This window comes from Castor canadensis, chromosome 7 (genome assembly GCF_047511655.1).
Source record: "Castor canadensis chromosome 7, mCasCan1.hap1v2, whole genome shotgun sequence".
NCBI lineage: Eukaryota > Metazoa > Chordata > Mammalia > Rodentia > Castoridae > Castor > Castor canadensis.
This window is the reverse complement of record NC_133392.1, coordinates 148608729-148636516: the sequence shown is the minus strand read 5'-3', so window position 1 is coordinate 148636516 and position 27788 is coordinate 148608729. Positions and strand designations below refer to the sequence as shown.

General features: G+C 41.2%; 1 protein-coding gene across 8 annotated transcripts; it reads left to right on the top strand.

Annotated features, from left to right (window-relative positions):
* On the top strand, nucleotides 1-27560 carry Otud3 (OTU deubiquitinase 3). 8 transcript variants are annotated; one of them, XM_020181346.2, is made up of 8 exons: nucleotides 1-352; nucleotides 5793-5941; nucleotides 10254-10366; nucleotides 14479-14601; nucleotides 19160-19291; nucleotides 19898-19994; nucleotides 21206-21390; nucleotides 22733-27560. In XM_020181346.2, the coding sequence occupies exons 1-8, from the start codon at nucleotides 123-125 to the stop codon at nucleotides 22907-22909; spliced, it is 1206 nt and encodes a 401-aa protein (XP_020036935.1). In that variant the 5' UTR covers nucleotides 1-122; the 3' UTR covers nucleotides 22910-27560. The 8 variants fall into 8 exon arrangements, with proteins under 8 accessions (XP_020036935.1, XP_073937250.1, XP_073937253.1 ...); XM_074081149.1 differs by having other exon boundaries at nucleotides 22717-27560; XM_074081152.1 differs by having other exon boundaries at nucleotides 28-186.
* The last annotated feature ends 228 nt before the right edge of the window (nucleotides 27561-27788 follow it).

Sequence of the window (27788 nt, the reverse complement as noted above, 5' to 3'; positions counted from 1 at the left end):
AGTAGCCTTACCATCGTCGCCGGCTGTGCTCCACGCGCAGCCTTGCCGTGCCGGCAGCTGAGGCTACGGCTCCGCGGTGCTGCCACTTTCCTTTTTGGCGCTGCGGGCCGCAGGCCAGGGCCATGTCCCGAAAGCAGACGACGAGGAGCCGGCCGGGCAGCGGTAGCCGTAAAGCTGAGACTGAGCGTAAGCGGGACGAGCGGGCGGCGCGCCGGGCCTTGGCCAAGGAGCGGCGGAACCGACCGGAGCCCGGCGGCAGCAGCAGCGGCGGCGGCGGCGAGGAGGAGTTCGTTAGCTTCGCCAACCAGCTGCAGGCCCTGGGGCTGAAGCTGCGGGAGGTGCCGGGGGACGGGTGAGGCGGGCCGGGAGCGCAAGAGGCGGCGCCGGGGACGCTCAGGGCCGGGCCGCCGCCCCCTTGTCTCTCCCCTCCTCCGGGTGGCCCGAGTCTCCCGCCAGCCGGCCGCGGGGTCACACCCCGTTTCTCTCCCCGGGCGCGAGCAACGACCCTAGGGTCCCCAACCAAGGCAGACACCGCGAGGGAAATAGGAAATGGGTCTTGAGAGTGGACTCCGGGAAGGCTAGTAGCAGAGGTGACATTTTAGCCGAGACCTGCAGGAATGAGGTAGAGCCGTCACAATGACCATCAGAGATACTAGGAAGAGGCAGTAAGCCCCGCCTGGGGTAATGCTGTGCCCCCCTGCGAGGCCCTTGCTGGTGACCGTGGTCTCTTTGTCCACTTGGGAAATCGGGTCTGTGAGCGTCTGATAACCTGCCCACCAGAAGGCAGCTTTCCCAACGCCTTGGTCTTTCCTCTGTCTGCAAAAGTGCTTGTCCAAGCCTGCGTGGGGGTTTGCATTGCAATCCATGTCCCGCTTTTTTTTTTTTTTTTTTTAAGGGAACAGGGAATAAGTTAAAGGGCTAGAGGAAGGGAAATAAAAGTAACTCCAGGAAAGAGAATGTAGATCGATGGGCATGGTTGGAAGAAGGGAAGGAGAGCAGTTATCACAATTGCAGGGACAGGTTAAAAGGGTCTGGTTGCCAGGTGTGTCACTGCAGGAGCCAGTATTAATGATAGCCGGTGCCAGTTTTTTATTGTTTTGTTTTTTTGGTGATACTGGTGTTTGAATTCGGGGCCTTGTACATTCTAGACATGCGGTCTGCCACTTGAACCATGTTTCCAGCCCCTGACTCTTTTCCCTCCCTTCATTTGCTTGGTCAGTTTGAGGAGAGGGAAGAATAAAATGGAGCTGAAGACCATGCAGAATTTGCCTTACTTATAAATGATGGAAGAAGGCATTTGCTTGATTTCACATTACCTTGCAGCTTTTGATCAAGACTCAACACACTGGCTCTAATTTGTCTTTCCCACCTGTCCTTCAGTGCTTCAGGCAAATTGGATTTCCCTCTGTTCATTGAAACACCTTCCTTACTTGGTGTTTTTGCTTTAGTTGTAATGAGGACTTGTTTGCGTTTATCCACCACCTAATACAGTTACAGAGAAGGCATTCAGTACATTTTTTGGTGAATGAATGATAAATTTATTGAGGGAGTACAGAACATTGATATGTAAACCAAAATACCAGTTGAATACAGTGGAATTGGGTGGGGCCATTCCATGCAAAAAATTTGATTGTGTGTGATTGTCATTCTGGACATGGTCTTCTCCATGTCAGGATGCCCTGGAACAAGTACTAGACAGAAAGTTGCTCTTTTGTTGTTGTTGTTCGTTTATTCACATGTGCATACATTGGGTCATTTCTCCACCCTGCCCCTGTCCCCCACCCTTCCCCTCCCTTCCTTAGTTTCAGGCAGGTCCTGTTCTGCCAGAAGGTTGCTCTTGATTGGCCATCAGAGCACAGGGAGTTGTTAAACCTTGGGGAACTCTCATAAGGTTATGGGAAACTTTGGGGGTACTACCTCTCTCCCCTTCTCTGCCAAAGTGAGCATACTTCTCCAGGTAAATCATCCCACATTGCTTGAATAAGGTGTTGGGAATACATTGATGACTAAGATGTGTAAGGGGTTTAGGGCCTATAAGGGGGAGACCATACTGGATCTCAAGTATTGATCTTAGGACCTCTTTACCTTCTTAAAAAGTACATTCGTACATGTATGAAAGGGTCATGATGAAACCCATTAAAATGTGCCCCAGCTTAATTAGAATGTTGGAAAAAAAATACTGAGGAACCTAAGATCCTTTTTTATATGGGTCATAACTATCAGTATTTACTGTATTAGAAAGGAAAATAAAAATTTAAAACACAGGACTACACAAACGCATTCTGTTAGCTGCCCATTCTTGATGTATGAGTGATAACCTCACATCAGATAGCTTCTGGAAAACACCATACATTGCTGAGACAATGAGAGTGAAGGCAGTAAATAACTTTTTTTGTGTGTGTGCTACTGGGGTTTTTGAACTCAGGACCTCACACTTGGTAGGCAAGTGTTAATACAGCTTGCACAGCGCCCCTGTCTCTTTCTTGCTTTTAGCTGATTTCAGGTAGAGTTGCTTACATGGCTGGCTTGAAGACCATAGTCCTTCTACTTACACCTCTCATACATAGTTTGGATGACAGGCTAGTATTACCATACCCAGCTTATTTGTTGAGATAGAGTTTGAGGCTAGCCTCAAACTGTGATCTTCCCAGTCTCCACCTCCTAATTAGCTGGGATTACTGCATCAAGCCTGTTAATAACACTTTAGTTTTGAACTTATGGATACTGTGTAAGGTCTGAGAAGACCTTCCTACCTCTGCAATCTCTTGGGCCCCACTTTGAAAACAGATGATATAAAAAATATAGTTTGTATATTCTTAATAACTAACTGTAATGGTATTGTTGAGAAGGGTGTGGTTAATACTCCTTGAAGTGGTCAGGAAGGCCACTTCAATCAGCAAATATTCATTGAATACACTGCTAGATCCCTCTCAGAGGATGCCGTGTTCTGCTGTGGTCATAAAGGACCAATAGGAGTATGCCAAGAGAACATTCCGGGTAGAGTAATGTATGCAAAGGCTTGTACATCATTTTTGAAAGACGTACAAGTCGCACAGGATGACAGAAGTATAGGATAGCAGGAGTAGAAGAAATAAGGGCAGCGAGGGTACTGGAGTCAGCTCCAGTGCTCATGTGTCACTTCTAACAGGGCCCCATTCTTTGGACAGCTCTAATAAACTGCTAACGATAGTTCCTCTTGTGTGGGCTCTGTGAAGCTAACGCACTCTGGTAACAAACTTCCCATGGGTGTCATGAGGTGGACTGCTTTGTCCTTTTTAAATTTCTGGCTTTTTCCTCAGTATGGTGGATGGTGTCTCTCATGTATGTGCTGGGTGGGATGTGTGAGTTCTTTTATGTATTAATATTTATTGAGTAGTCTTAGGGTAACACATAATGATGTTATGGTACTGTAAAAAAAAAAAGTTCACAGTCTCCCCTTTTCTCTCTTTCCATTCTGGTCTGACCACAGTCTGAATAACCTCAGATGGCATCTTGCTATGCACGTATTCACTGGTGGCAGCATGGTACTTGTAGCATTCTGTATTTGGTTGTTTTTCTGAACTCAAATGCAACACGTAACATATATCCCTAAAGTGCAGTGGTTCTCAAGCAGGGATGATCTGCCTCCCAGAGGGTTATTGGGCAATGTCTGGAGACATTGTTGGTTGTCTCACCTCATGGAAAAGGAGGTGGTACTGTGCTACTGGGTTGAGGCCAAGGGGGCTCCTAAATATCCTGCAGCACATAGGACAGCCCTCCCAACAAAGAATCACCCCCAAATGTCCATAGCATGTAGGTTGAGGAGCTCTGCTGTTGTGCAGTGATGAGAACGTGCCAGGAAACAGCTGGATCTCCTGGAGGTCCTTAGGGCCATGTGCGTGTTCTCACAAGCATCTCCAGTGCTCTTGTTGGGTTCCCGAGGGGCACCTGGGTTGCTGTAGTGTTTGTTTCCTATGTTGCTACCTTGTAACCCCTGTCAGAAAAGCAAAAAAGATAAATGACTTCAGTTTATCTTCACTCATTTTCAGTGGCTCAAATAAAGTTTGGTAAATGAGAAGTATATTAAAATAAGTTTACCAATTATTCCTTACTCCTTATTCTACAGTCTAGCGGTAGCTACATCTAACATTTTGGTATTGACATTGGAAAGTGCGGGCTAGAACCAGGTTTCCTGGGTTTGAATCCTGAGTCTACCACCTGTTAGTTTTGTGACCTTGGGCAAGTCACCCCTGAGGAATAACACTAACTGTCCCATAGCGCTGTGAGGACATTTAGTGCAGGTGGAGTGTTCACAACAGTCTTCAGCACGTTGTTAGAGCTGTTTAGAGGGTTTCGGTGTTTTTCTGCAGGATGTATTGTGTGCATAGTGTACAGATGATCATGGTTGAGCTCAGGCAACATAGATGGTTTTATACCTACTGGTTTATGTGGAGAACATTTGCTCGTGTTGCTAAAAGTTCTTGGTTCTATTTTATTTTGTTAGGCAAAAAAAGCTAAGTCACGCTGTTTTAGAATAGACTAATGGCAGATGCTAAAAGTTTAAGGAAAGTTTGAGAGAAAAGCTTGAAATTGAAAACATTTTATCCATTAGCCCACTTTGTCCTGTGGTTGAGAAAAGACTACCACTGTTAGATTTTAGCAAGAGACACCTCAGTCTAATAATGTATAGAACTCTGTATTCCAATTCCTTCTAGAATCCTGTCCCAGTTAGGCACACAGCATCTTGGTTTCTAATTTGTAGAATCTCCCACATTTAAATTCTCCCCTCCCTCTGTCCTCTTCAAGTATCAATTCTTATACATTAGAAGACATTCTTGCTTCTCTATAACTTTCTATTGAAAAACTTCCTTTTCTGTGTTAGAAAATAAAACCTTTTTGTCCTACACAGTTTGAACTGAAATTGTTCTAAAAGTGATGAATTTGTATTTTTTAATTAGAGTATCATAATTTTTCATTTGGAAAAGTTAACAGACTGATGTGAAACTGGGCATTAGAGTGGTTTGTTTCCTTCATTTTAAGGGAACCAGATTACATTTGTCTCATTTTAGATTCTGTGTATCTTGGCCTCTGTGTTTGTGATACAATACAGAATTTTAGCAGCCTGTTTGGTGGTGGTGGTACTGGGGTTTGAACTCTGGGCCTTGCACTTTTGAGGTATTTGAAAGAAAATGTCATTACTAGCATTTTAACTTAAGAAAAACAAAATACAGTGTTTAAACAATAATATTGCATCTTTCTATCACACAACTGTTGGTCATCATGTTCTTCCTTCCTATGGGTTTCTCCACTCAAACAGAGTGCTTAGGTCAACTTGTATTGGGAGCTGAACACATTGCTATTTTTTGAGTTCCCTTTGTTAAATGAGTGGTTCTGTAGCTGGGCAGTTGTAGGGAAGCTTGGTTCAGAAAGAGGCTGTAGATCTGACATCGTTTCGGCAGGGGTCTGGGAATCACAGCCCTTAGACCAGGAATGACCTTTCAGATCTGCACCCTGTGTTCAGGCATGAGAAGGTCATCAGCTTCACTTGAAGCAGCTGAGGCCAGAGGAACACAATGGTATCTCGAGCCAGCCACCTGTGAGTAGGAAGAGAGTGCTTGTTTATTGCTGCTGCTCCACAAGGTAATGTGGTATTTCCTAAGGTGCTCTCCTGGTGTTTGGAACTGTTAAGAGTTGAGGTTTTAACTTTTCTGAGCATGAAAGATTTCCATGGATGGTCTGGCAGAAAGGATCATTGTTTTAGATGAGCTAAGCTTATTTTTGAAATATCTTGACCACTGTTTTTGTTTTGACAGTAACTGCTTATTTAGAGCTCTTGGTGACCAACTGGAGGGACACTCACGAAATCATCTCAAGCACCGACAGGAGACAGTGGACTACATGATAAAGCAGCGGGAAGATTTTGAACCCTTTGTAGAAGATGATGTCCCCTTCGACAAGCATGGTAGGTTCTCCGTGGGACACTGGATCCTTCAGGAGTAATGCATTGGGTAATAAGTCCTTCAGCATTCTCCTCCCTCCCTTCCTTCCTCTGAGCCAAGGGTTCCGTTGTATAAATTACGCCATTCATTATTTAGCAAGTACTTACTTGCATATTCTGTAATAAGCCATGCACTAGGCAGTTGAGACTCAGTAGATTTAGATGTGACCTAATAAAAGTGATGGCATTGTTGACTGAGTGGTAAAGTGCTTGCCTACCATGTGTGTGCAAAGTTCTGGTCTGATTCCCAAGTATCACCAAAACGAAAAACAGACAAAAAGAAAAAAAGTGTTGATTGACCTGAAAAGCTGTTCATAACTTCTTTATCAGTGGGGTGGGAAAAACAAGCTATAAAATAATGTATACATATTTATTCCATTTTTGGAAGGTGTACACACAGAGTAGAAAAGGTCTGGAAGGATGCTAACATTTTTATGGTTGTTATTTCTTGCTCTCTCTAAATTTCTGTGAAAAGGAAACAATAAAAGCATCTCTCTGTCAAAGGAATTTTTGTGAAGGTTAAATAACAAAATAAGCTCTTAATAAGTTAGCTGTCTGGGATGATGGGACTAACTACCAACAATTTAAATTATCTTCCGTGAATGTTTTGATTTTTAAATGATTGCATATTAAATAATCAGAAAAATCAATAAAGTCATTTTCACCAAAAAATGTTATTTCTCACCAAAAATCCAAACACAACCCATTTTCTTTGAAGCAAGTCAATTATTTTAACTAGTAACTATTTGATAGGTTCAAATCTGTTAGAAAATACATATGCGCTTTTAAACTTTAATTTCAGCAGATATTTACTGAGGATCTACTGTGCCAGGTGCTGATATGTATGCTTTACAAATAGCATTTCATCACAGTGATCATGGCTGTCTTGATCAGGAAAGATATAGATTGTGGCTGTGTTTAATAACTGATCTAGACGGTGTGTCAAGAATGGGCAGGGAGAAAGACTAGGAGTGGAAGCTAGTTAGGAGGGTTTCCATGGAGGCCCAATCCAAGGTGCAGTTTGGCAGGGTAATTGGCAGGACTCATGGGAGGTGAGTGGAATGGGAGAAGATAAGGGTGATTCTGGAGTTTCTACTTGGAGAAAAACTCTGTAGCTGCAGGAAGAGGATGTTTGGGAGGGAAGCTATTAGGGACTCCAATACCATTTTCATTCCTTAGTAGGAAAGGGTCCATTTATTAGACACAGACACACAGCAGCAAAACTTCCAGTGGGTTGTTTATGCCTGTCACTGAGGTCTGGTGGTCCTTCTTCCTGGGATCACTAAGTCTGGCAGGTAGACACAGTTTATTAGAGTCAGCATTTTACAAATTAAATATGTGTATTTGGAGCAGGTTTTATAGTTTAGAAATGTATAAAATGGATCACATTACTGAGCATGGTTGCAATCCCAGCACTCAGGAGGCTGAAACAGGAAGATGATGAATTTGAACCCAGCCTGGACTACAGAGCAATTTCAAGGCTAGCCTGAGTTGCATAAGAACCTGTCTCCCAAAACAAAAACAAACAAAAGAATTGTGCCATTATTCCAATGAAAATATCATTGGCTGAAATGAGTTTTTGGTTTGTGATGTAAAATTTCATTTTGAACATCTTCCGGTCAGTCATGTAGTAAGATCTGGAGCATGTCAGGACAGGGAACTCAAGCCTTTAGTTGCCAATGTGATGGTCATTTTAGATGTACAGTGGAAAGGTATTTTCCTAAAACATCCCTGTGTGTCGCTGATGGTTGGTGTTACATGAGAATCTGAGTATCAAGGGAGGGAGAAAGGGCTATGACCCAGAGCAGAAACGAAAGGAATCAAGTCTGCACATTATCCTTGCCTGGTGGAAAGGCAGACTTGTTACATGCGTCCCCTCTTACCACAGTTACCTGTTTCCATTGTCTGGCTGCTTTGTTTAGACAGAGATTGTGTCTTTGTTTCCAACTGTGGCAACACCTAGCATCTGGTAGGCGTTCATATACTTGGGTGAATAAGGGAATAGCTCACTTAACTAATGAGGACCTGGTTCCCCTTGCATTTGGCTGTATCTTTAGTATTATTCCTTTCCTGTACACTGTGGATTCATAGAATTAGCAACATCTTTTCCCAACTGTACAAATATCCAGATGAGAAGCCTGAGCATTCTTTATGCCTCATCTCACTGCTTCCTTTTACCTATTCATTGTGTTGTCACTTGTGCCTCAGTAATTTTCCTGTTACTGATGCCACTTCATCAAATCAAACCTCAGTAGCCATTTTCTCAGATATTCTCCGTGCTCTCTTCAGTCTGTTCCTCATTGTAGCCAGGGTGGTAAGCTAAATGCATTCTCCCCTCATCTGTTGCCATTTTCTCCACATTTCCCCTCCATCTTAGCATTCTAAGTTCCTGCCAAACTATATAGTGCTTAGTCTCTCTTGCCTGGGCTTGGAACATCATCCATTGTTCCTCTGCTAACTCCTGCTTGTCCTTGGAATGTCAGCTTAGTTGTCTCAGCTGGGAAGCTTATTTTCCACTACCATACTGGCCTACCTAGAGTTTACTGAACTTCAGGATGTGAGCATTCCTTCATTCTGACACCCTCTGTAAGTTTGGGGTTCCCTAGAACTCACTAAAACTATCCTACTAATAGCTGTGGTTTTCTAGGGAAGGAACCAGATCAAAATTAGCCAAAGGGAGAGATGCGTATGTCAGTCAGAAGGTTTCAAACACAAACCTTCCTTTGTCCCCGGGAAGTATTATCCTCTTGGCATTCATAGGTGATAAAACACATTATATTGTCACCTACCTAGAGAAGCTTACTCCAGAGTTTTGATTTTTTATGTTTTTTGGTGCCAGGGGTTGAAACCAGGGCCTTACGCATGCTAGACAGGCGCTTTACCACTGAGCTACACCCCAGCCTATTGCATAATTTTTTTGTTTATTGATTTTTCTTGTCTAATGGTGGAGGATCACATGTCTAATATTGTGGGTTGGTGTCAGGTGTGGTCCAGGGGCCAATCTCCTTTGGAAATTTCAGATGTTTGAGCATTACCTGGAAGGAGCCTGGGATGAAGACCAGACCTGTCTTGGGGAAAGGCTGTATTCTGCTGTATGCCCTCTCCTGAGGCACTTAAGCACCAGCAGTGCCTGTGTTCTGGTTGTAAACTTCTTGAGGGCAAACTGATAGAATGGCCAAGAGCCAGGGCTTTGGAGTTAGGCATACAGGTTCTGTGACCTTGGGCAGTCATTAACTGTACCATATCTCAGTTAACTCATCTGTCAAGTGGCATGCGCACTAGTCCTTCAAGAGGGTTGTTTTGAGGATTTAAATGATAAAATGCTACTTAAGGTATCACTGCAGAAGCATGGAGAGAGTGTAAATACTTTTGTCTTGGGGGGGGTGGGCTTACAAAATAACTTCTGTGTTGTTGTAAATTACCTTTTCTGTATACCTTGTATGGGGACACTTTCTCAGCACCATTGGCGTCTGCATTGCTTAGAAGGCAGGAAAGTGGATTCCTGTATAAAATAGCTGTGTTGCTGGAGGAGTGACTCTAGTGGTAGAATGCCTGCCTAACAAGTGTCAGGTCCTGAGTTCAAACCCCAGTACTACCAAAAAAAAAAAAAAGATACTGTGTAAATAGTTACCATGCTACCAGTTCATATACCTCAGTTATTTCAGCCACTAAATGAAAAAAAAAAAAAAAAAAAAGGCGCACACACACACACATTGTCATCTAATAAAACAGCTGTGTTGGCAGTTACTCTGAAAGTTTTTTGAAGTATTTTTTTAACCTTGAAGTGCCCACCTTATTGATATATTGGCTCTAATTGTAACTGCTCTAACTAAAACATAATTGTGCTGAGAAGACATTGTGCCATGAAAGTCTCTTAATTTAACAAAAAACATGTAAATGAAAAAAGTGATAATCTATGAGAAATGATTAGAGCATTGCTTGTCACGTGTGTAATAAGTATTCATCAGTGCAAGCTATTATGATTACTGTGTTTATTACATTCTCAGAGCCTTTTATACAGATAGGCAGACTGATTGGAAGTACTCAGTAAATACTGAAGGAACAAATACGTGGGCTATCCTTAATCGTTAGTGCTCTTCTGAATAGCATATGCCTGTTGTTCACTCAGCTAAATTCCTACACCATGACAAAGCTTATGGCCTTTGCAGATGGAAGTTCTTGTTTCTCATTGTTTGGAACTAAACAAAGCAAAGATGTATGCATTTGGGTTTTTTTCATTATAAAGGCTTCATTTTTCTCTCTTATTTCCATGCAGTGGCCAGCTTGGCAAAGCCTGGTACTTTTGCTGGCAATGATGCAATTGTAGCCTTTGCAAGAAATCATCAGTTGAATGTGGTGATTCATCAACTTAATGCCCCTTTGTGGCAGGTAGGTCACCTATTCAAAAATTACCTATAAACTAGCATTGGGGATATCCTAAAATAATGGGGCTTGACCTGTGACATTGAACTCCACAGAACAATGTGGACCATTAACCCAACCAAAGACAGAAACAGATAGAAGTCTGCGGTGACTTGGAACTAATTCCTGGGCTAGGCACAAACGGAGTTTGGAGTATAACTTGGAAGTCTTTTAAAATGCTACCAATGTTATTCAGCAGTCAGCTGATTGGGGTATTTGGGAACAAAAGAACCTAGTGTGGAAATAGTTCAGGTAATTCCATAGAAATATCTAAGTGAGAATTTGAAGAATTAGTGCATACAAATTCTAGTTTTGAAGTAGACTTATTCCATGCTTTTTAGGCATAGGGAAGCAGATTAAATTCATTATAATGACCATTGCTAAAAAGTATGTTCTGAACAAAATTTATTTCAAGATCTAGGATATCAGGCTTTATTTTTATATTTTGCTTAGCTAAACATAATGGTTTCAGTGGTTCTTCTATAGCAAAAAAAAAAAAAAATTGTGCAATAGATGTAAAGCTTATTCTGTAGGATGGCAGACACATTGATAACCACTTAACTTTTTCTACCTCCCCCGCCCAACCCAGTCTGAAAGTATCTGTCCTTTCAAGTCTTTTCTCATTTCTTTGTTTTTGGTGTCCTAAATTAACCTCATCTCCTAAACAAGCCATCAAAGCAGATGTGCTGGAGTAGGGCTGTCTACAGCTCCCACTGTTTCTTCCTGCATTCAAAGGGGGCTTGCTACTTTGCAGCTCAGCTCCTTAAGACTGGCCTTGTTCCTGTTCCCCTGTGCTCCACCACTTCCCCATTTCTCAGTTTTTCCTTTAATTAGAACCTTAAAATTACTTAATTGTAGAAAAAAAGGGAAATTCAGAAAAGCCTTAAAAGGCAAGAAAAAAATCACAAGTCCCATTACTTACAGATTATTGCTGTTCCCATTTCAGTGTGTGTCCCTGTCAGTCACCCTGCACACTTAGCTCCATACTTGAAATCCTATCAGTGTTTTCACAGCACACTTTAGACATGTCTGTGCATGTACAGTCTGTATGTGCACAAGTTTACATTTTTATCGTAAAGTAACAGTGCCCTTTTTTTCATATGTAACCTACATATTCTTTGTAAGTTGCTTAGTCATGGCCTGTGCTCATTAAAACAAAAAAAAGGTCAGGTTTATAGTTATACATTATATATAGCAAAATTCACCCCCTCCCTTTTGTCCTAGGGATTGGAATTTAGGGCCTCACCCTTGTTAGGCTAGCATCCACCACTTGAGCCATGCCCCCAGCCCTTTTTTGCTTTAGTTATTTTTCATATAGGATCTCACACTTTTTTTTATTTTTGTAATACTAGGGCTTGAACTCAGGGCCTACACCTTTATCCACTCTACCAGCCCTTTTTTGTGATGGGTTTTTTGAAGTATTTGCCTGAGTCTTGGTTCACATTGTGATCTTTGCTGTGTAGCTAGGATTTTGGCATGAATCACTGGCACCCAGCTGGATCTCACACTTTTTAAATACTTACTTTTTTTTTCCTTTTGGTGGGACTGGGGTTTGACATCAGGACTTTGAACTTGCTAAGCAGGCACTCTACTGCCTGAGTCATACTTTCAGCTATGAGCTCACACTTTTTGCCTAATCTTGCTTGGGACCACGATCCTCCTACTTATGCTTCTCATGGAACTGGGATTACAGATTTGCCTGACCTTGCCTGGCTTATTATTTGAGATAGGGTTTCACTAAATTTTTTTTTTTTTTTTGCCCCAGTGGCCTTAAACTATGATCCTTCTATCTTTGCCTCCCAGATAGCTGGAATTCCAGGCATGAGCCACTGTGCCCGGCCTAAATTTACCCTTTTCAGGTGTACAGTTCTGTATTTTCACAAACACAGTCATGTGACACCACCATTAACATACAGGTAGTTCACTTACCATAAGAGTCTTGATGTCTTTTGCAGTCACTAGTCCCCTTCCCCACCCCTCTGGAAACCACTATCTGCTTTGTCTCCTATAGTTTGGATTTTTCCAGTGTAATGTATAAGTGGGAATATTCGGCCTTTTGTTTCTGGCACAACATCCTTTTAACAAAATTATGCTGCAGCAAAATGAATTAGATACTCCTGGGCTGGTGAGGAACTAACCTTTCAGGAAAGTGAGGACTGGAGTGAAACAGCACCTCTGTTCTTTGTGGCAGTGTTAGCAGATGTCCAGCACCAGGTAGAGCTCTTGTGTTCATTGAGGTGCTGTCTTTCTAAGGATGGTCTGTGAGCCAGGAGTACTGCTTACCCCTTTGTTCCAGTTTTTGTCATTAAACTTAACAGCAGAGGTCATGAAAGTCAAAATGAGCAGAATCTTGAAGGAAAATACCCAGTGCTGGCTCAGGAACCACAGCCTTGCCTACTTTTTCCTGCACTGGTAACTAACTTTCTTAATTGCCTAAGGTAGATGTGGAAGGTGATTCTGTGTAGTTAGATTGCTTTTCAGATTTCTTTCTGCAGTGTTCTTGTTCACAAATTGCTAAACAATGAAAGTACGTATTTTTAAATGAATTAATTTTATTTCTGTTGGGTCTCCCACATGTTCCTCCCTGTGAAGCTGCTTATAAAATTCTTAAGAATTGAGAGTGCACTGGTTGTACTGTCATGGGTAAGAGTTCTTGCATTAATGATGAGTAGGCTCACACTCACAACATGGAGATACTGAGACCTACATTTTTGTCCTGTTAAGAAATGGAATATGTGCTCCTGTGAGCAGTCTAGACACGTGTAACACAGCAAGTGAAAGTCCTCTGTGATCAGCCCATGAAAAGCACAGTTAACAATTTTGGCTGTTCCTTTCTATTTCTAATGTGTACTTATTGTTATTAAATATGGAAGTGCTTTAAGGATTACATCATTCAGAGGATCCAGTAAACTTCGCCAGTATCCTGGAGATGGGAAACAGCTTCTGCCATTTTGTATGTGACTCCACCAGACTCTGCACTTTGGGACCTGTGCGTTCTACTAGAGAAAACTTGCACAGTTCCGATGCCTGGATATGTGTTGTCAAAACAAAAAACTGTACCCCTGAAAAAGGTGGATTTTGCTGTATGTGAGTTATATGTCTATAAACTTTTTTTGAGCACAGGCCATGACTAAACAGTTTCCAAAGGAGTATATAGTAGGTTCCTGTTTCGTGGCTTCTGCTGCGTTTTGGACTGTAGATATTCTTTAAGTTAATGGTAGCATCATTACTACCCTCGACCTTGAGTAGTTTTGGAGTTTTCAGAGAGAGAGTTATTGGGTTTTCTCAGGTATAAAATTAGAATTATTTTAGTGTGTCTTGGAAGTGGACATTTTGGGGGGCTCTGCCCAGACCAGACCTTACAGCTTCTGTATTGCATGACTTTAGGGAGCCCTGTTCTTGTTCTGTTGTACCCCAGAGGTGTTATCCACGTGGAGTACTTTATGAGTGGTGCTTGCAGGGTTATGCAGTGTGGTGGCATTATTTTACTGTACATAATTTTGCTTTGAAATTGATGTAAATGGAAGGTTTTGAGTTGCTAATGATACATCTCACTCTGTGGCTAATGGGAGAAATGCTCTTTTTATTTTAAGGATAGATAGATTTATATGTGTCAGGCCCTCCATTTATAGAGCTCCCCTTCAAGTCTTGGGAGAGGTCCTAGCAATTTTATATTAGTAATTTTACATTCTTCTTCCCAGAGACAGCCCCAAAATTGTTTTTTAAGCTCAGTAAATCTGGATCTATCTTGAGCCTTCCCCATTAGAAGGGGTCTGTGTATTTGAAGGCCTAAGGTAGTAAAGCTGCTGAAACTTAAGCTCATTTAACTCCATGATACAGCTCCCCTGTTTTTTGGGTGCATTTTCATATTTATTTCCATCTTGTTACATACTAAGTAAACACACGGAAGCAAATGGGGGTGGGAGGAAAATAAGTCCCGTATTGACAATGACATATCCTAGCCGTATTCCCAATTAGTGTCTACATAGAGCCTGCTGATGGCTTCCTGGCCCAGCCAACATCCCAGGAGCTGACATCATCCACATCCCCTCTGCCATCTCCCTTTCTTCTGTTGGCAGATTCGGGGTACAGACAAAAGCAGTGTGAGGGAGTTACACATTGCCTATCGGTATGGAGAGCACTATGACAGTGTCCGGAGGATCAATGACAACTCAGAAGCACCTGCTCATCTCCAGACTGATGTAAGTGAGCTGTTCTTCTCCTGCCCCGCTGCCCCGCCCCCCCCTCCACCCCCCTGGTTTCTATGTTCTCAGTCCTACGTACAGCATCTCCAGAGCTGTATGTCTTTGTGTGCACGTGTGTGTTTTAAGTAGACGCTGGCTTTGGGATCTGTGAGTTTGATTTTTAAAATAAATACTTCTTTTTTGTTCAGGTAAGAGAGAGAAAATTGCTTGTTATCCTTTTGCTGTCCTTATCAGCTGATAGCTATGATTATATGCATTTAAAATCTGTGAAGTTTAAAAATTACTGTGTTTTAAAATTGATTCATGCCTAATACCTGTAATTTGGGAAACCAGAGAAAAGAGAAAACAAAGAAGCACACAAAATCAGCTCCTCAATGAGATTTCGATACTGTTTTGGCAGATTCCCTTAGTCCTTTAATTGTATTACAAGTGGTTGAGATTAGACCACTTACAGTTTTGTTTACTCCTTTTTTTAGATTACCATTTTCTCATTTTTTTTTTTGCCTACTTTCTGAAGCCATCAATTTTAAACAACTTTATTTCTTGAGTAAGTTATATTTCTCTATATAATTTTTAATGTGTGGACTGGCAGAGTGGCTCAAGTGCTAGAGCGCCCGTCTAGCAAGTGTGAGGCCCTGAGTTCAAACCCCAGTACTGCCCAAAAAAAGAATTCAAAATGGGTAACAGGATGCATAGTGAAAGTCACTCCCACCCTTGTACTTTAGCCACACTGTTCCCTTTCCAGTATGTTATAAAGTCTAGAGATATTTTATAGATCAAATATGTGCATGTATTCCACTTTTGCTGTTTTTTACCCTTTCCCCTCCCCCAGTTGTAGCATCCATCCTAGGCTGTGCTTTTTAAATTTAATATGTCTTGGAGGTTAAGTCATAGCAATACACAAAGAACTTCCTTTGTGTTTTGCAAAGGCTGCATGGTATTCTGTTGTGTGGATGTGCTATAACATTTGGCCAGTCCCTTATTGATGGACTTTTTTTTTTTTTTTTTTTTTGCAGTACTGGGGTTTGAACTCAGGGCCTACACCTTGAGCTACTCCATCAACCCTTTTTTGTGATGGGCTTTTTTAGATAGGGTCTTGGAAACTATTTGCCTGGGCTGGCTTTGAACTGTGATCCTCCTGATCTCTGCCTCCTGAGTAGCTAGGATTACAGGTGTGAGCCATTGACCTTGATGGACTTTTAGATGCTTTCAAACTTTTGTTATTACAACCAATGTGTAGTACCTTATATATACCTCAAATTTCACAAATCTGTGAGTGTGTCCTTCAGGATAAATTCATAGAAGGTCCATTCTGCATCAAAGGATTTCGATAGATATTGTCAAATTACTTTGCAATATGTGGGTCTTTGTCTACACCTTTGTCAACAAATTTCCTCTCTCTCCTTTCTCCTCCCCTCCCCTTTCCTTTGTTGTTCTTCCCTTAACATTCTCTCCCCTTGGTGCTAGGGATTGAACCCAGAGCTTCACATATGCTGGTCAGGCACTATACCACTGTGCCATATCCCCAGCAACCTTGTCAGTATTTTCTCACATGCCTTTGGGATTTAGGGTCATAATTTGTGAGGTCTTTCCCACTCTGAGGTTAAATAGAATTCTTCTGTAGTTTATTCTAGTACTCTTATAAGTTTATTTTTGCTTTTAAATTAAATGTTGGCTTCATTTGAAATTTATATTTATATAAGGATTCGAGGTTATGGATCCAGCTTTGTTTTCCTTATGGTGATTTAATTGTACCCAAACCATTTATTTTATTTTTGGCAGTACTGGGGTTTGAACTCAGGGCCTCATGCTTGCTAGGCAGGTGCTCTACCACTTGAGCCACCTTGCCAGCCCTGTTTTTTTGTGATGGGTTTTTTGACATAGGGTCTTGGGAACTATTTGCCCAGTCCAGCTTCGAACCATGATCCTCCTGATCTCTGCCTCTCAAGTAACCAGGATAGCAGGTGTGAGCCAGCGGCGCCCATTCCAAAACCATTTATTTATTAACCTATTTTCTCCACTGATTTAAGATCCCATATTTTCCTAATATACTAAATTCCCGTATGTATTTGAGTCTAAACATTTGGTTCTTTTCCATTGATTGCCCTTTTTATGTGTTAATGCCCCATTGTTTTAATTAGTAAGAGATTGTTTTAAAATCTGGTACAAGTTTTCACACATCATTAATTTTATTTTTATGATTTCTTACGTATTCTTGCTTTTAAAAAATATTATAATTAGTATGTCCTGTTGAGGTTTTTTTTTTATTTTTTAATTGGAATCTTAGTTTATAGATTAAAGGAAAAATTGACATCTTTATTATGTTGTCTTTCTAGCCAAGGACCTGGTAGTTGACTTTTGTGTGTGTGTGAAATCTGTAGGACTATTTCTTTAAATAATTCTTGCCCATTTTTTGTTGATTTTATTCTTAGGTGTTTTGTTCCTATTGTAAGGAACAGATCTTTTTTCTCTTCCTGTTTCCTAGCTTGCTATCATTTGTATATGAGAGTTATTAACAAAGTACTAATTATATACCCAGGTGCCCTATAGAATTCTTTATTAAAAATTGAAATAAAGGACTGGCAGAATGGCTCATGTGGTAGAGCATTTGCTTAGCAAGCATGGGGCCCTGAGTTTAAATTCCAGTACCACCAAAAAAAAAAAAAAAAAAGAAAAAAAAAAGCTTAATAACATAAACCAAATCATTGTAAGACATAGAACTGGTGCACTTGGTACACCTAGTGTTGGGCGGCCAGTTCCTCTGTTTAGTTCCCAAACATTTTCATCACCCTAAAAGAAAACTCCTCACCAACAAAGCATTCATTCTCTGACCATCTTACTCCATACCACCAATCTGTCTTCATGGATTTACTGATGGTGGACATTTAATATAAATGGAATCTTGCAATATGTGACCTTTCCTGTCTGGCTTCTTTGACTTAACATAGTGCTTTTGAGATTCATTCATGTTTTAGCACGTATCAGTACTTTTTGTTTAATGGCTAAATAATATTCCGTTGTGTGGCTCTGTCACATTTGGTTTATGCATTTGTTCCTTGATGAAGGGCAGTTGGGCTGTTCTCACCTTCTGGGTATTGAGAATAATGCTGGAGTATTGGGCATGGATTTGTTAGAGTACCTGTTTCCAAACTTTGGGAACTCTACTTTCTACATGTTCCCCTCTTACTATTTTTTCTTTCTTCTTTTTTTTGAATGCCCATCCTGGTATCTGGTGGTTTTGATTTGTATTTTTCTAATGATAAATAATGTTGAACTTTTTGGCCATTTGTATATCTTTGGAGAAATGTCTATTTAAGTCCTTTGCCTTTTTTTTTTTGGTGGTACTGGTTTGAACTCAGGGCCTTGTATAGGCAGGCTCTCTACCACTTGAGTCATTCTGCCGGTCCCTTTGCCTATTTTTTAATTGGATTGTCTTTCTAAGTACAGAATTATCTTGTTTGTAAATAGTGGTCTCTTCTTCCTAATTTTATATTTATGATTTCTTGAGGTAAGAGGTAAGAGGCATTGGCTCTTACCTCTAAAATGTTAACTAATGATGGTGGTAGTTAAAATCCTTATTGTGTTCCATACTCTAATGGGAATGAAAGCATCATTCTATGGATTTGTGGTGGTTACTAACCACATCCATAGTATGAAACCTTTAGCTTATTTCCAGTTACTCTCCATTGTGAGTAAGATTATTATGAGCACTTTTACATAAATCCTTTCTATATTTAACATTATTTCCTTTGGCTAAATTCCAAAGCATTGAGACTGCTGGGGCAAAGACTCTTGATACTGCCAAGTTGTTATGATGTAATAGGTTGTTTTCTATCAACAGGAAAATAAGGTGTTTTTGGACTCCTCTTAGTACTTTTACATGCAAAAAATAGAAACATCTTTGCCCATTAATCCATCTCCCTGCATTAAGAAGGAGAAAGTGGTTGAGTAGTCACAGACAGATGATTTTAGCCTTTCTGATTTAGGCTTTAGTTATAAAGACCTCTTGTACCTTCTTGCTTTAGAATTTGGATTGACAGCTCTTGAATATGTCAGTATGCACCTGAGAGGAGATGAGTCATACTATGCTGTGTACCCTAGAGCTCACTGATGACCAAATGGGGCCTGGAAGCAGATGAGAGTTATGTGTATTTCTTCAAGACCAGCATTGATCTTCTGCAGAAGCTTAGCAGGTGCAAGTGTAGAGGACCTGCTTCTGTTCTTCAGCTTACAGATCTAAAAATGATTTGAGACATAGTGTGTTCAGCAGTCATTACCAAAATGTTGGTGTCTATAAACCGTAGGAGCTCTGATGCTATTCTTGCTGAGTGGTTCATCTTATCTCTTGGGCCTTTCTTTTATTCTTCTGTTGTGCCTGGAATCTCTGTGTATGGATGAAATTCAGCCTATTCATTTCTGTCCTCTTCACATTGTTTCTAGAATCTTTTCCCCTGTATGTTTGAATGTTTTAGAGACTAGAGTGTCTTAACTGTGTTGAAGATTTAAATGGGGATTGCTAGAGCGCCATAGTTATTACACTTTATGTTTCCTTTAGTTTCAGATGCTTTATCAAGGTGAATCAAATAAAAGAGAAAAGATCAAGACCAAAGGAGTTGACTTTGAAGACAACCTGGGGGATGGAGTAGAGGACGCAGTCCAGAAAGTTTGCAGTGCAACTGGATGTTCAGTCAGTATTCTTTCCCCTTGTAGTGCTTGGTAAACAAGTACCATGCCCAGCTACCTGCTAGTCATGTAGCATCACTCCCACCTACCAACACCACAGGTTCATCAGATTGGTGTTCCATTAGGTTATGTGTTATGGCTTAATGAGAGCTGGCTATTTATTTCTCTCTTGTTCATTAGACTTTACCCAATACTGCTCAAAATCCTAAAGAATGAATTTAATTTTTTTCTGACTAGTCTTTGCACTAGCAAAAGTGCAGTTTTATGAAGGGAATTCATGTATAAATACATTTTAAATGGTCATTTCAAGTGACCAACCTTACTTGAAATAAACATTTTCCGAGTGAGAAAGGTCTTGAATGCTCGTGTCATTTCTCACTGTGATATCTTTGTGTTTAACTTGAGAGGCTGAGGCAGAAGAATTTTAAGTTCAAGGACTTCATTGGTCATATAGTGAGTTCTAGGCCATTCTGGGCCACAAAGTCAGACCCTGTCTCAAAACAAAAACAAACAAAAAACCCAACATCTTCATGTTTATTAGATTGAAGTAGAACTAGTAGAAAGAAAAGCATATCCACAGTCTTGAAGTGTTTTTTTGTTTCTTGGGTAGGATTTTAATTTAATAGTCCAGAAGCTGGAAGCTGAAAATTACAATATTGAATCTGCCATAATTGCCATGCTTCAGATGGACCAGGGGAAAAGAAACAGTAAGTCCATGGCTGCTACTTATAAGCCTTCAAAATGATGATGTTGGTGATTTCCCAACATGATTGTGTAACTTTTATATTGTATTATTGTTAATTTTAGTAATTGAATCAAGTCATAGGTAGTAATTTTATTGTGATTTGTTCATTTATTTGGCAGTTGTTTATTGAGTGCCTTCTGTATGCTGGCATTTTTTACTAGATCCTGGCCCTGTATCAGGAAGAGTATAGTTTGGGAGTAGAGAGGGGACAGTGGAGACAGATGGGTAAACTGGTCTAATAGCACACATAATGGGCTGGGGGTCCAGGTGCTGGGAGAATGCCAGGGAAGCCATCTAACCCAGTCTTGGAAGGTTGAGAGTGACAGGGAAGAACGTCCTTCTAGAAATAAGATCTCCTTCTAAAACTCAAACGATAATTTCTGGTGGAAATATTTAGAATTTTAGCACCTATCAACTGGTGGTGAATCAGATTTTTTTTTTTGTGAACTGAGTTTAATTTTGTGAGTCAGAGGAAGGAAGAAAGATGACTTGAGTCATTTACTTAAAATGATATCAATAAGTGCTTATTGTTAGATATTATATGCTGATTACTTACTGTTCTGGCATTATAATTCTCTGTGTGATTGAGTATTTTAGTATCTATTTGATGTATTTGCTGGGCTTCTGTGAAACTCCAGTGACTTGGTCTTTATGATGTTGAACAGTACTGTCCAGGATTTGTGCTGCTCAGCATGGTGGGGACTTGACATGTGGTGAATAATCTTAAAAGCAGTGTTTTAAGTGGTATTTACTTTTAGTTAATTTTACTTTTAGTAGCTACACGTGGCTAGAGGCTGCTGTATTGGACAGCACAGCTTTCGATCCTGGTTTTTTTTTTTCTCTTGGTTTTGGGTACAAATGAAAGATACTCTCCTAAAACTTCATTTTTAAAAGTAGTTTAAGAAAACAAAGCACTTTGCTGGTGGGAAGCTGACCATAAGCCTTTTGACCTGGTCAGGAGGTTTTTTTTAAAGCTTATCCTACAAACTTTACTAATTGCTTTGTCCGCATGTTTCTTGCTTCATTGACTTGATATTAGAATTTGTCTCAAGGGAACTTGCTTCTTCACTGACAGTGTTCTGAAGATCCAGGTGATTCTGGAGTCATTTAGTAGCAATTGCATTACATTATTTTGGTAGGTTCTGGTGCTAATAAGATACCTTTCTTTGGAAGATGCAGAGGAGAACGTTGAGTCCAGTGGCCAAGTGCTGAAGCAGAGTGGCCCTTTATGGGAGGAGGGTGGCAGTGGAGCCAAAGTCTTTGGAAATCAGAGCTTAAATGAAGTGGGGACTGGAAACAGTAAGGTGCAACCCAGCCCAAGTGAAGAAAACAAAGCAAATAAAAGCCAACTCCCAAAGGTATGAAGGAGGGGACCAGAGGGCAAGTTGCCACCTGCTGTGGCAGTGGTGGGAACTTGAATTTCATGTTAGTGTGGATTTTCCTTTTGATTTATAAAGTAGTTATTGTGGAAAATCGGGGTGGGTGGTGTACATAAAACTGTATCAAGAAACAGTGAAGATCTCACTTGTACTGCAGTAACAAGTAAGAGGAGTTACGCTGAAATCATCTTCTGCAAACATGTAGCCTCCTTTTCTCACCTAATGTCATCCTGTGGAGAGAGTCTCCCATGTTAGTCCTCATTTTCCAAAACCATCTGATGTGCAGTGAACAGCTGTGTGTGCAGGTTTTTGGTGGCACTGGGGATTGAACCTAGGCCTCACGTATGCTAGCCAAACACTGACCCACTGAGCTACACCCAGCCCTGTGTTTCCCATTATTTTATATAGCGTCTCAGGAGAGGAGAAACAGGTTAAATAAATATAGCGTCTCAGGAGAGGAGAAACAGGTTAAATAAATATAGCGTCTCAGGAGAGGAGAAACAGGTTAAATAAACAGCATGGGAGGAGGGCGGCAGTGTTGCCAGAATCTTTGGATATCTGAAGAGCTTTCCAGAAAGGTATCTCTCTGTCCCTGTGCCCTGCTACCATAAGTAGATGTGACATCATTCATTTTGCTGCATTTGGAGTTCATTTTAAATACTTACCAAGAAGTTCTGAGTTAAAAATGTCATCCAACATGAAAAGCCACAGGCAGTGACAAAGATGCCCTAAGCTAATTCTGAGGGCTTTGTTACAATGACCATGGGCTTAAATTATGGAGAAAGATGTCTCTTGGCCCCTTTGAGTGCTGCTTCTTTCTAGACAAGGATAACCGTCTCTTTAGGTTGTTTTGAATTGGTTTATGAGGAGATTGGAAGCTAACCTTATCTCAACTAGCAAAAACCCTTGTTCCTTCCTATTACTGCTTATACTCTCTCTTCAACAAAATTAGAGATAAGGGCAAAATAGTTTCTGCCGGGTATTGAGGGGGTGGGGGGGAAAGGGAGGAGGTGGAGTGGATGGTAAGGGAGGGGGCGGGGGCAGGGGGGAGAAATGACCCAAGCGTTGTATGCACATATGAATAATAAAACAATAAAAAAAATGAGGAGGATGGAATTGATTTTGTTTGCTAGTTCAGCAAGGGGGTATACATTTCAAAGTAAATTTGAGCAGTGATGGAGAGTAAATAGTTTTTGGTCTCTTGGGCTGTTTTTCTCTATTCTTATTGAAAAGCAGTCTGTGCCTTGTGCCTCTGAGCCCAGTGTCTCTTTGCAGTGGGCGGGCAGAAGGCTGACTCAACCACAGCGGTCATCTCTTTCAGGTCACAAACAAGCAGCGGAGGGAGCAGCAGCGGATGGAGAAGAAGAAACGACAGGAGGAGAGGCACCGCCACAAAGCCCTAGAGGGCAGGAGTAGCCACAGGGACAATAACAGAAACGAAGCAGATGTGAACACGCAGGTCACCTTGGTGAAGACCTTTGCTGCTCTCAACATCTGACTCTGGCCTCCTGGGAGCTGTAAGAAGTGGATGGAAAATGAGTGCTATATATGAGCCAGGCTTCCAGTGATGGAATGAGACACAACCCACAAGACCCACACATGCACTTACACACTGAGTTAGTTTCTTTAAGCTGCGTCTTTCTGTTCAAAGTTTTGTCAGTGCTGTGTTTTGTTTTATGAAAGTGCAGTGAAGCCTCTCATATTCCCTAATACAGACTTAAAAACTGAGTTTTAGGGGTGGATCATTAGGTCAGGAAAAGCCTTTTGAATGTGACTTTGTTTTCCCTGAAAATTGGAGTTCAGTGACTCTGGGGTCTTCCCTTAACACTAGGGTGAGTTGCTGTAATTGTTCATGAAGTAGTTTAGAGTAATTGTTAGAAATTTAGAGAGACAAATTTCCTTAGTTTCTTTTCATTTTCAAGCAAATGTTAATGTATAGAGTAGTTTATAAATAATCTAACTCAGGAACATGTTTAGGTTTAATTTTTTTCTTATTCAAGTTACTCAGAAAATAATTCAGGAAGTGATTTCCCAAAGTAATGTGATACAAAGGGTGACCTGCAACCGTCAGGGTGGAAGTTAAACAGCTATGTCTTCTTCCTTCCTGTTTTGATGCCATTTCAGATGGTGCAGGTGCTGTGGGCTCATCCCTGTTCAAGCCATGTGACAGGCACCTGGCTCTTGGTGAGCTGGGCTTGCTGGGAAGTCTACAGTGGTGTTTAGTGTGGATATTTGCTTCTTGAGAGTTAGGAAGGGAGAAGTCAGGGGACCTCCTGTTTTTGTCTACGAAGAGTCTAAAGAATGATTTGCTTTTATAGGAGGAGAAGTCTGGAAGAATATCTAAAGTTCTTCATGTTCACACTTTAAGTAATTATGTTTTCTTCCCTGCTATCATAGACTTAGATGTCTTCAGAGAAATACATGGTAATTTAACCTTATAGGTTGCTAAGTTTTTAGTATCGTAGAAATGAAATTCCATAGAATACATCTTTTATTTAAGTCCCGTTTGCAATTTCAGCATTGGGAAAACTGCATTGCCTCCAGAGATGGTCAGTCAGCAGGGAAGAGGGCCAGGGGATGTTGGTGATCATAGCTCCAAAACATTCAAGCAGTGGGCAGATGCTGTTCCCCAAACTGAAGTAGGCAGCATTAAAACTGCCATGTGTGAGATGGCCAGTCTTGGATATCATATTTACCTTTCAGAAACCTGCTGTTTGGGCAATTAATATGTGCTGGGTCAAAGGTACATTATTTGTTGTCTCCCTGCCCCTCAAATTTCAAAATTATAAGAACTTGCCCAGAGGCAAAGGGCAAGTTATAAGAAAGTTTTGACATGTATAAACATGCCATTGTCTGGGCGGTCCCTGATTCATTCACTTGTCTTTATCAGCAACCTGCTTACTCTCTTCAGTTTTAATGATGGCTTCTAATTTTTTGTTCCACTTTGGAACTTTTGTGTTTGGAGCACAGAAGTCTCTTGGAATTGTTCCCAGGACATTAAGCTTTGGGCTTCTTGGGTACAGTACATTGTATTATTTCACACATTTAGAAATTGCACATTTTTTCTGTGCATTTTGCAGAGTTATAGACTCTGGTCATCAGTCCAAACAAGGGAAGACTCTCTCAGGGAGCAGGATCTGGTGTTTTAGGATAGATTATTCAGTTGGTTTTACCTCTCGACAGGTTCCTGGCTGGTTGAGCTTTTCTGAATGAAAATTCTATATTTGCTTCGTACTGCTTGAGTGCAGAAGGGCAGATTCTTTCAGAAAGGTCAAGATTGTTTACCAGAAACTCAGAAGTCAGAAATGGTTTACGAGAGAACCACTCGGCAGAAGTAAAATTGCTTTATTTACTTAGTTAATGAAGGTGGCCTTGGGCCCTGTTGGGTTTTAGAAGTTTTGAAACTGCTAAAAATAAAGAATATTGGGAACATTTATATATAAATTACCTAATTCCGATAGGTTTCTGCATTTCTGGGATACAATAACTGATTTAAAAACTAATGAAGTGGCTTTAGTAATTTTCTGTTATTACCCTCGCATAGCTTTCCAGCTATGATTGGTCTGTATTTCATGTGTTGATTATTAGAAACGGGTACCTGCATCCACCTTCAGCGGTATCCTATAGCTGCGGGTCTGAATTTAGACTTCAGTGTGCCTTGGTCTCACTGAAGTGGGAGGTGGCCTGACTGAATCCATAGGCTGAGTGTGTTAGTGTGCACTTGACAGGTGCTTCATGGGCAGCCAGAGTGCAGGCCCGGTATGTTTAGTCTTGGGGTAATGATTCAGCAACTGTTGTGTGGACTCTGTACAGGCACTGAGTGTCAACCTGCAAGCTTCGTCTCAGCTGATAAAAGATTCTACTATATGAGATTGTCCTTGATAGCTTGTGGTGAGGCCAGGAAAGGGGATGGAGCAGTGGTTCATAGCTGCTTATAGACCCTATAGACTGAAATAATGTTTTTTAAAGGTCAGAATATGAAAAACAACTTTAGTGGCAATAGCTTTGAGCTAGAGAAGTAGATGTATTCAAACAGCATAGAACCACAACTTCTAAATAATGTGGTTGCCTCCAGGATATATTAGAAGAATAAATACGTATAGCTAATTTTTCAATAATAGGAACGTCACACTTTAAGGGGAAATTCTGGTTAAGGAACTGTAGCAGAAAGAACCACCTTAACTGTTGGTCAGTGTTGTCTGTGGTTTCTTTACAAACTCTAAAAACACTTTCAGCCTGTTTCGATTGTGAGGGCTGTGAAGTGGGGTCTCCCTTGTGGGGTAGCCAGAGCTGGGCTTAGTGGGACCTTATGTAGCTCTGTGTGATGCCTGTCCTGTTTCCCTAGGGAACTGTACAGTGTGAAATACGGTGGGGAGAGGGTCATGCATAGTCAGGGAGATGGTTGCTTACATGTTACGTGGTTGTGTCACATGGACTTGGGCAGTGGACTATACTCATAGAGAGTCCCTATAGTCAACGTGTAATTTCTCACACTCGAGAAACTCTCGTATCTGTCTGGATTTATTGGGTCAACATAGAATGCCCTCAGTTTACCTCTGAAATGTTCAACTTAAATAGCCTGTTGGTTAGAGGAAAATTGGATTCCTGGTCAGAGTGGGCTAAAGTCTCCCTGAGCAGAGGAAGGGGATGGAGCTTCCTAGTGAAGTTGTCACCTCTGTGGCTCTCCTAGCCCCTTGTTGGTAGATGCTAGCTCTCCACCCCTCACCTCAAGCCTCTATCTGTGTCACACCTTTAGACTTGGGACCTGATGCAGGGTTTATCTTTTACCATTCTCGTTAGTCCCAGCTTTCTTTATCTCTGCTGCATATCAGGTGTTGCTGAAGCTCTGGGTCTTCTCATGGTGATTCTGAGCCGGTTCATATGGCCCTTTTTACAAGATGTGCATCCCTGATGCACAGCAGACCGTGCTTTCCCACTGTCATTGACTTGAAGATCTAGATGTATATTTAAGATATAACAAGTCTTCCATTACATATCAGAGGGGAAAATTGAGCATTTCTGGCAAGTAGACATAATACTAAGTGTATTAGAAGTACACAATGCAAGGATGAGTACAGTGTGTAACTCTCTGCCTCTGAGACCAGGCAAGGAAAGAGCTGTGCCTTGTAGACGGAATGGACCTCTTTTGTCCCAAGTAAAATTCCCTTTCAAAATCTCAGGCCCTTAACGATTTCTTCCAATGGTTCTTTCTAGGTAGTCTCTCTATTTAACAATCCCCATTAGGACTACTTAGTAACTTCAAATGTTGAATATCCTCAAATTGTTACTTGGGGAGGAGCTGGAACCAGTGCAAAGAATAATTTCCATAAAAGCACTTACTTTTGCACAGTGAGTTTATTTTAAGCAGTATACCCATAATTCAGAGCTGCTTTTTCTCACTGTGCTAGTTATCACAGAAGGTCCTGATCACTGGAGGAAAGCTCTGAAGTCTGGCATCCAGCAGGTCCCTGTTGATAGTCACACATGACAATCATTCAGGTTCAGTCACAGACCTTTGCCTGTGGTTGATTCCCTGGCAGGTCCCTCAACTGAAATTTGAGCCATGCTGGTGTGAGGTCTCTCACACATCTTCCCACCCTTGGGAATCATTTTCTGTGGTGGCTGCCCTCCCTGCATCCTTCACTAGCACTAAGCTCAGAAGAGAGCCAGGAGTTAGACTTAGCACCTTTGTGCTCCTCTTCCTGGTGTTGAAGTGCTGGTGTGTGTCAGTCCCCTTAGGAAGGGAGGGCAAATGTGTCTTTCGGGAAGGGGCCTTCTCTTTTTACTAATTGCACTACACTTGTTCTAGCTTCTGTCTGAAGATATTTAAGACCTCCATGGGGTCATGATCCATAGACTTAGCAAGTCTGCCTTATCTGTGGAATGTGGTGGTATGAAATGTGACCATTGTCTGATGTCTGGAGTTCATTTCCTCTATGCTTTTTCTTTCTTCACAGATTATGTTCATCTGGACCATTGTACTTTTTATTTACCAAAGTACTGTACTTGGCTATTTGCAGTGTTTTTAAAACCAAATGTTTCTTTATGTGTTTTTAACCTTCAATACTTGGTGCAATAGAAGCTGCAAAGATGTGCCACTTTATCTAGGAAAAGGAGTTTTGTATACAGTAAACCCTAGTTTAAAAACAGTTTCAAGTTAGTTTGTTGCTATTTGGTGCTGGAGATGGAACCCAGGCCCTCACACATGCTAGGCAAGTGCTCCACCACTAAGCTACACACTCTGCTCATGTTTTTTTATGAGTATTTGACCACCAATCAAGCAAACAGAGGGACTGGGAAGTATGCTGGAGATGGCTTTCTCAGAGGACTTTGTGTGGGAGCGGTGTATGTGGGTTGGGGTGAGTGTTCTAGTTGGG

Bases quoted from the DNA above. Each gene is read 5' to 3' on its own strand.
- Otud3 (XM_020181346.2), top strand. From the start codon at position 123: ATGTCCCGAAAGCAGACGACGAGGAGCCGGCCGGGCAGCGGTAGCCGT. The intron at 353-5,792 runs GTGAGGCGGGCC...TTGTTTTGACAG, and splicing joins CGGGAGGTGCCGGGGGACGG to TAACTGCTTATTTAGAGCTC. The intron at 19,292-19,897 runs GTCAGTATTCTT...TTTCTTGGGTAG, and splicing joins GCAGTGCAACTGGATGTTCA to GATTTTAATTTAATAGTCCA.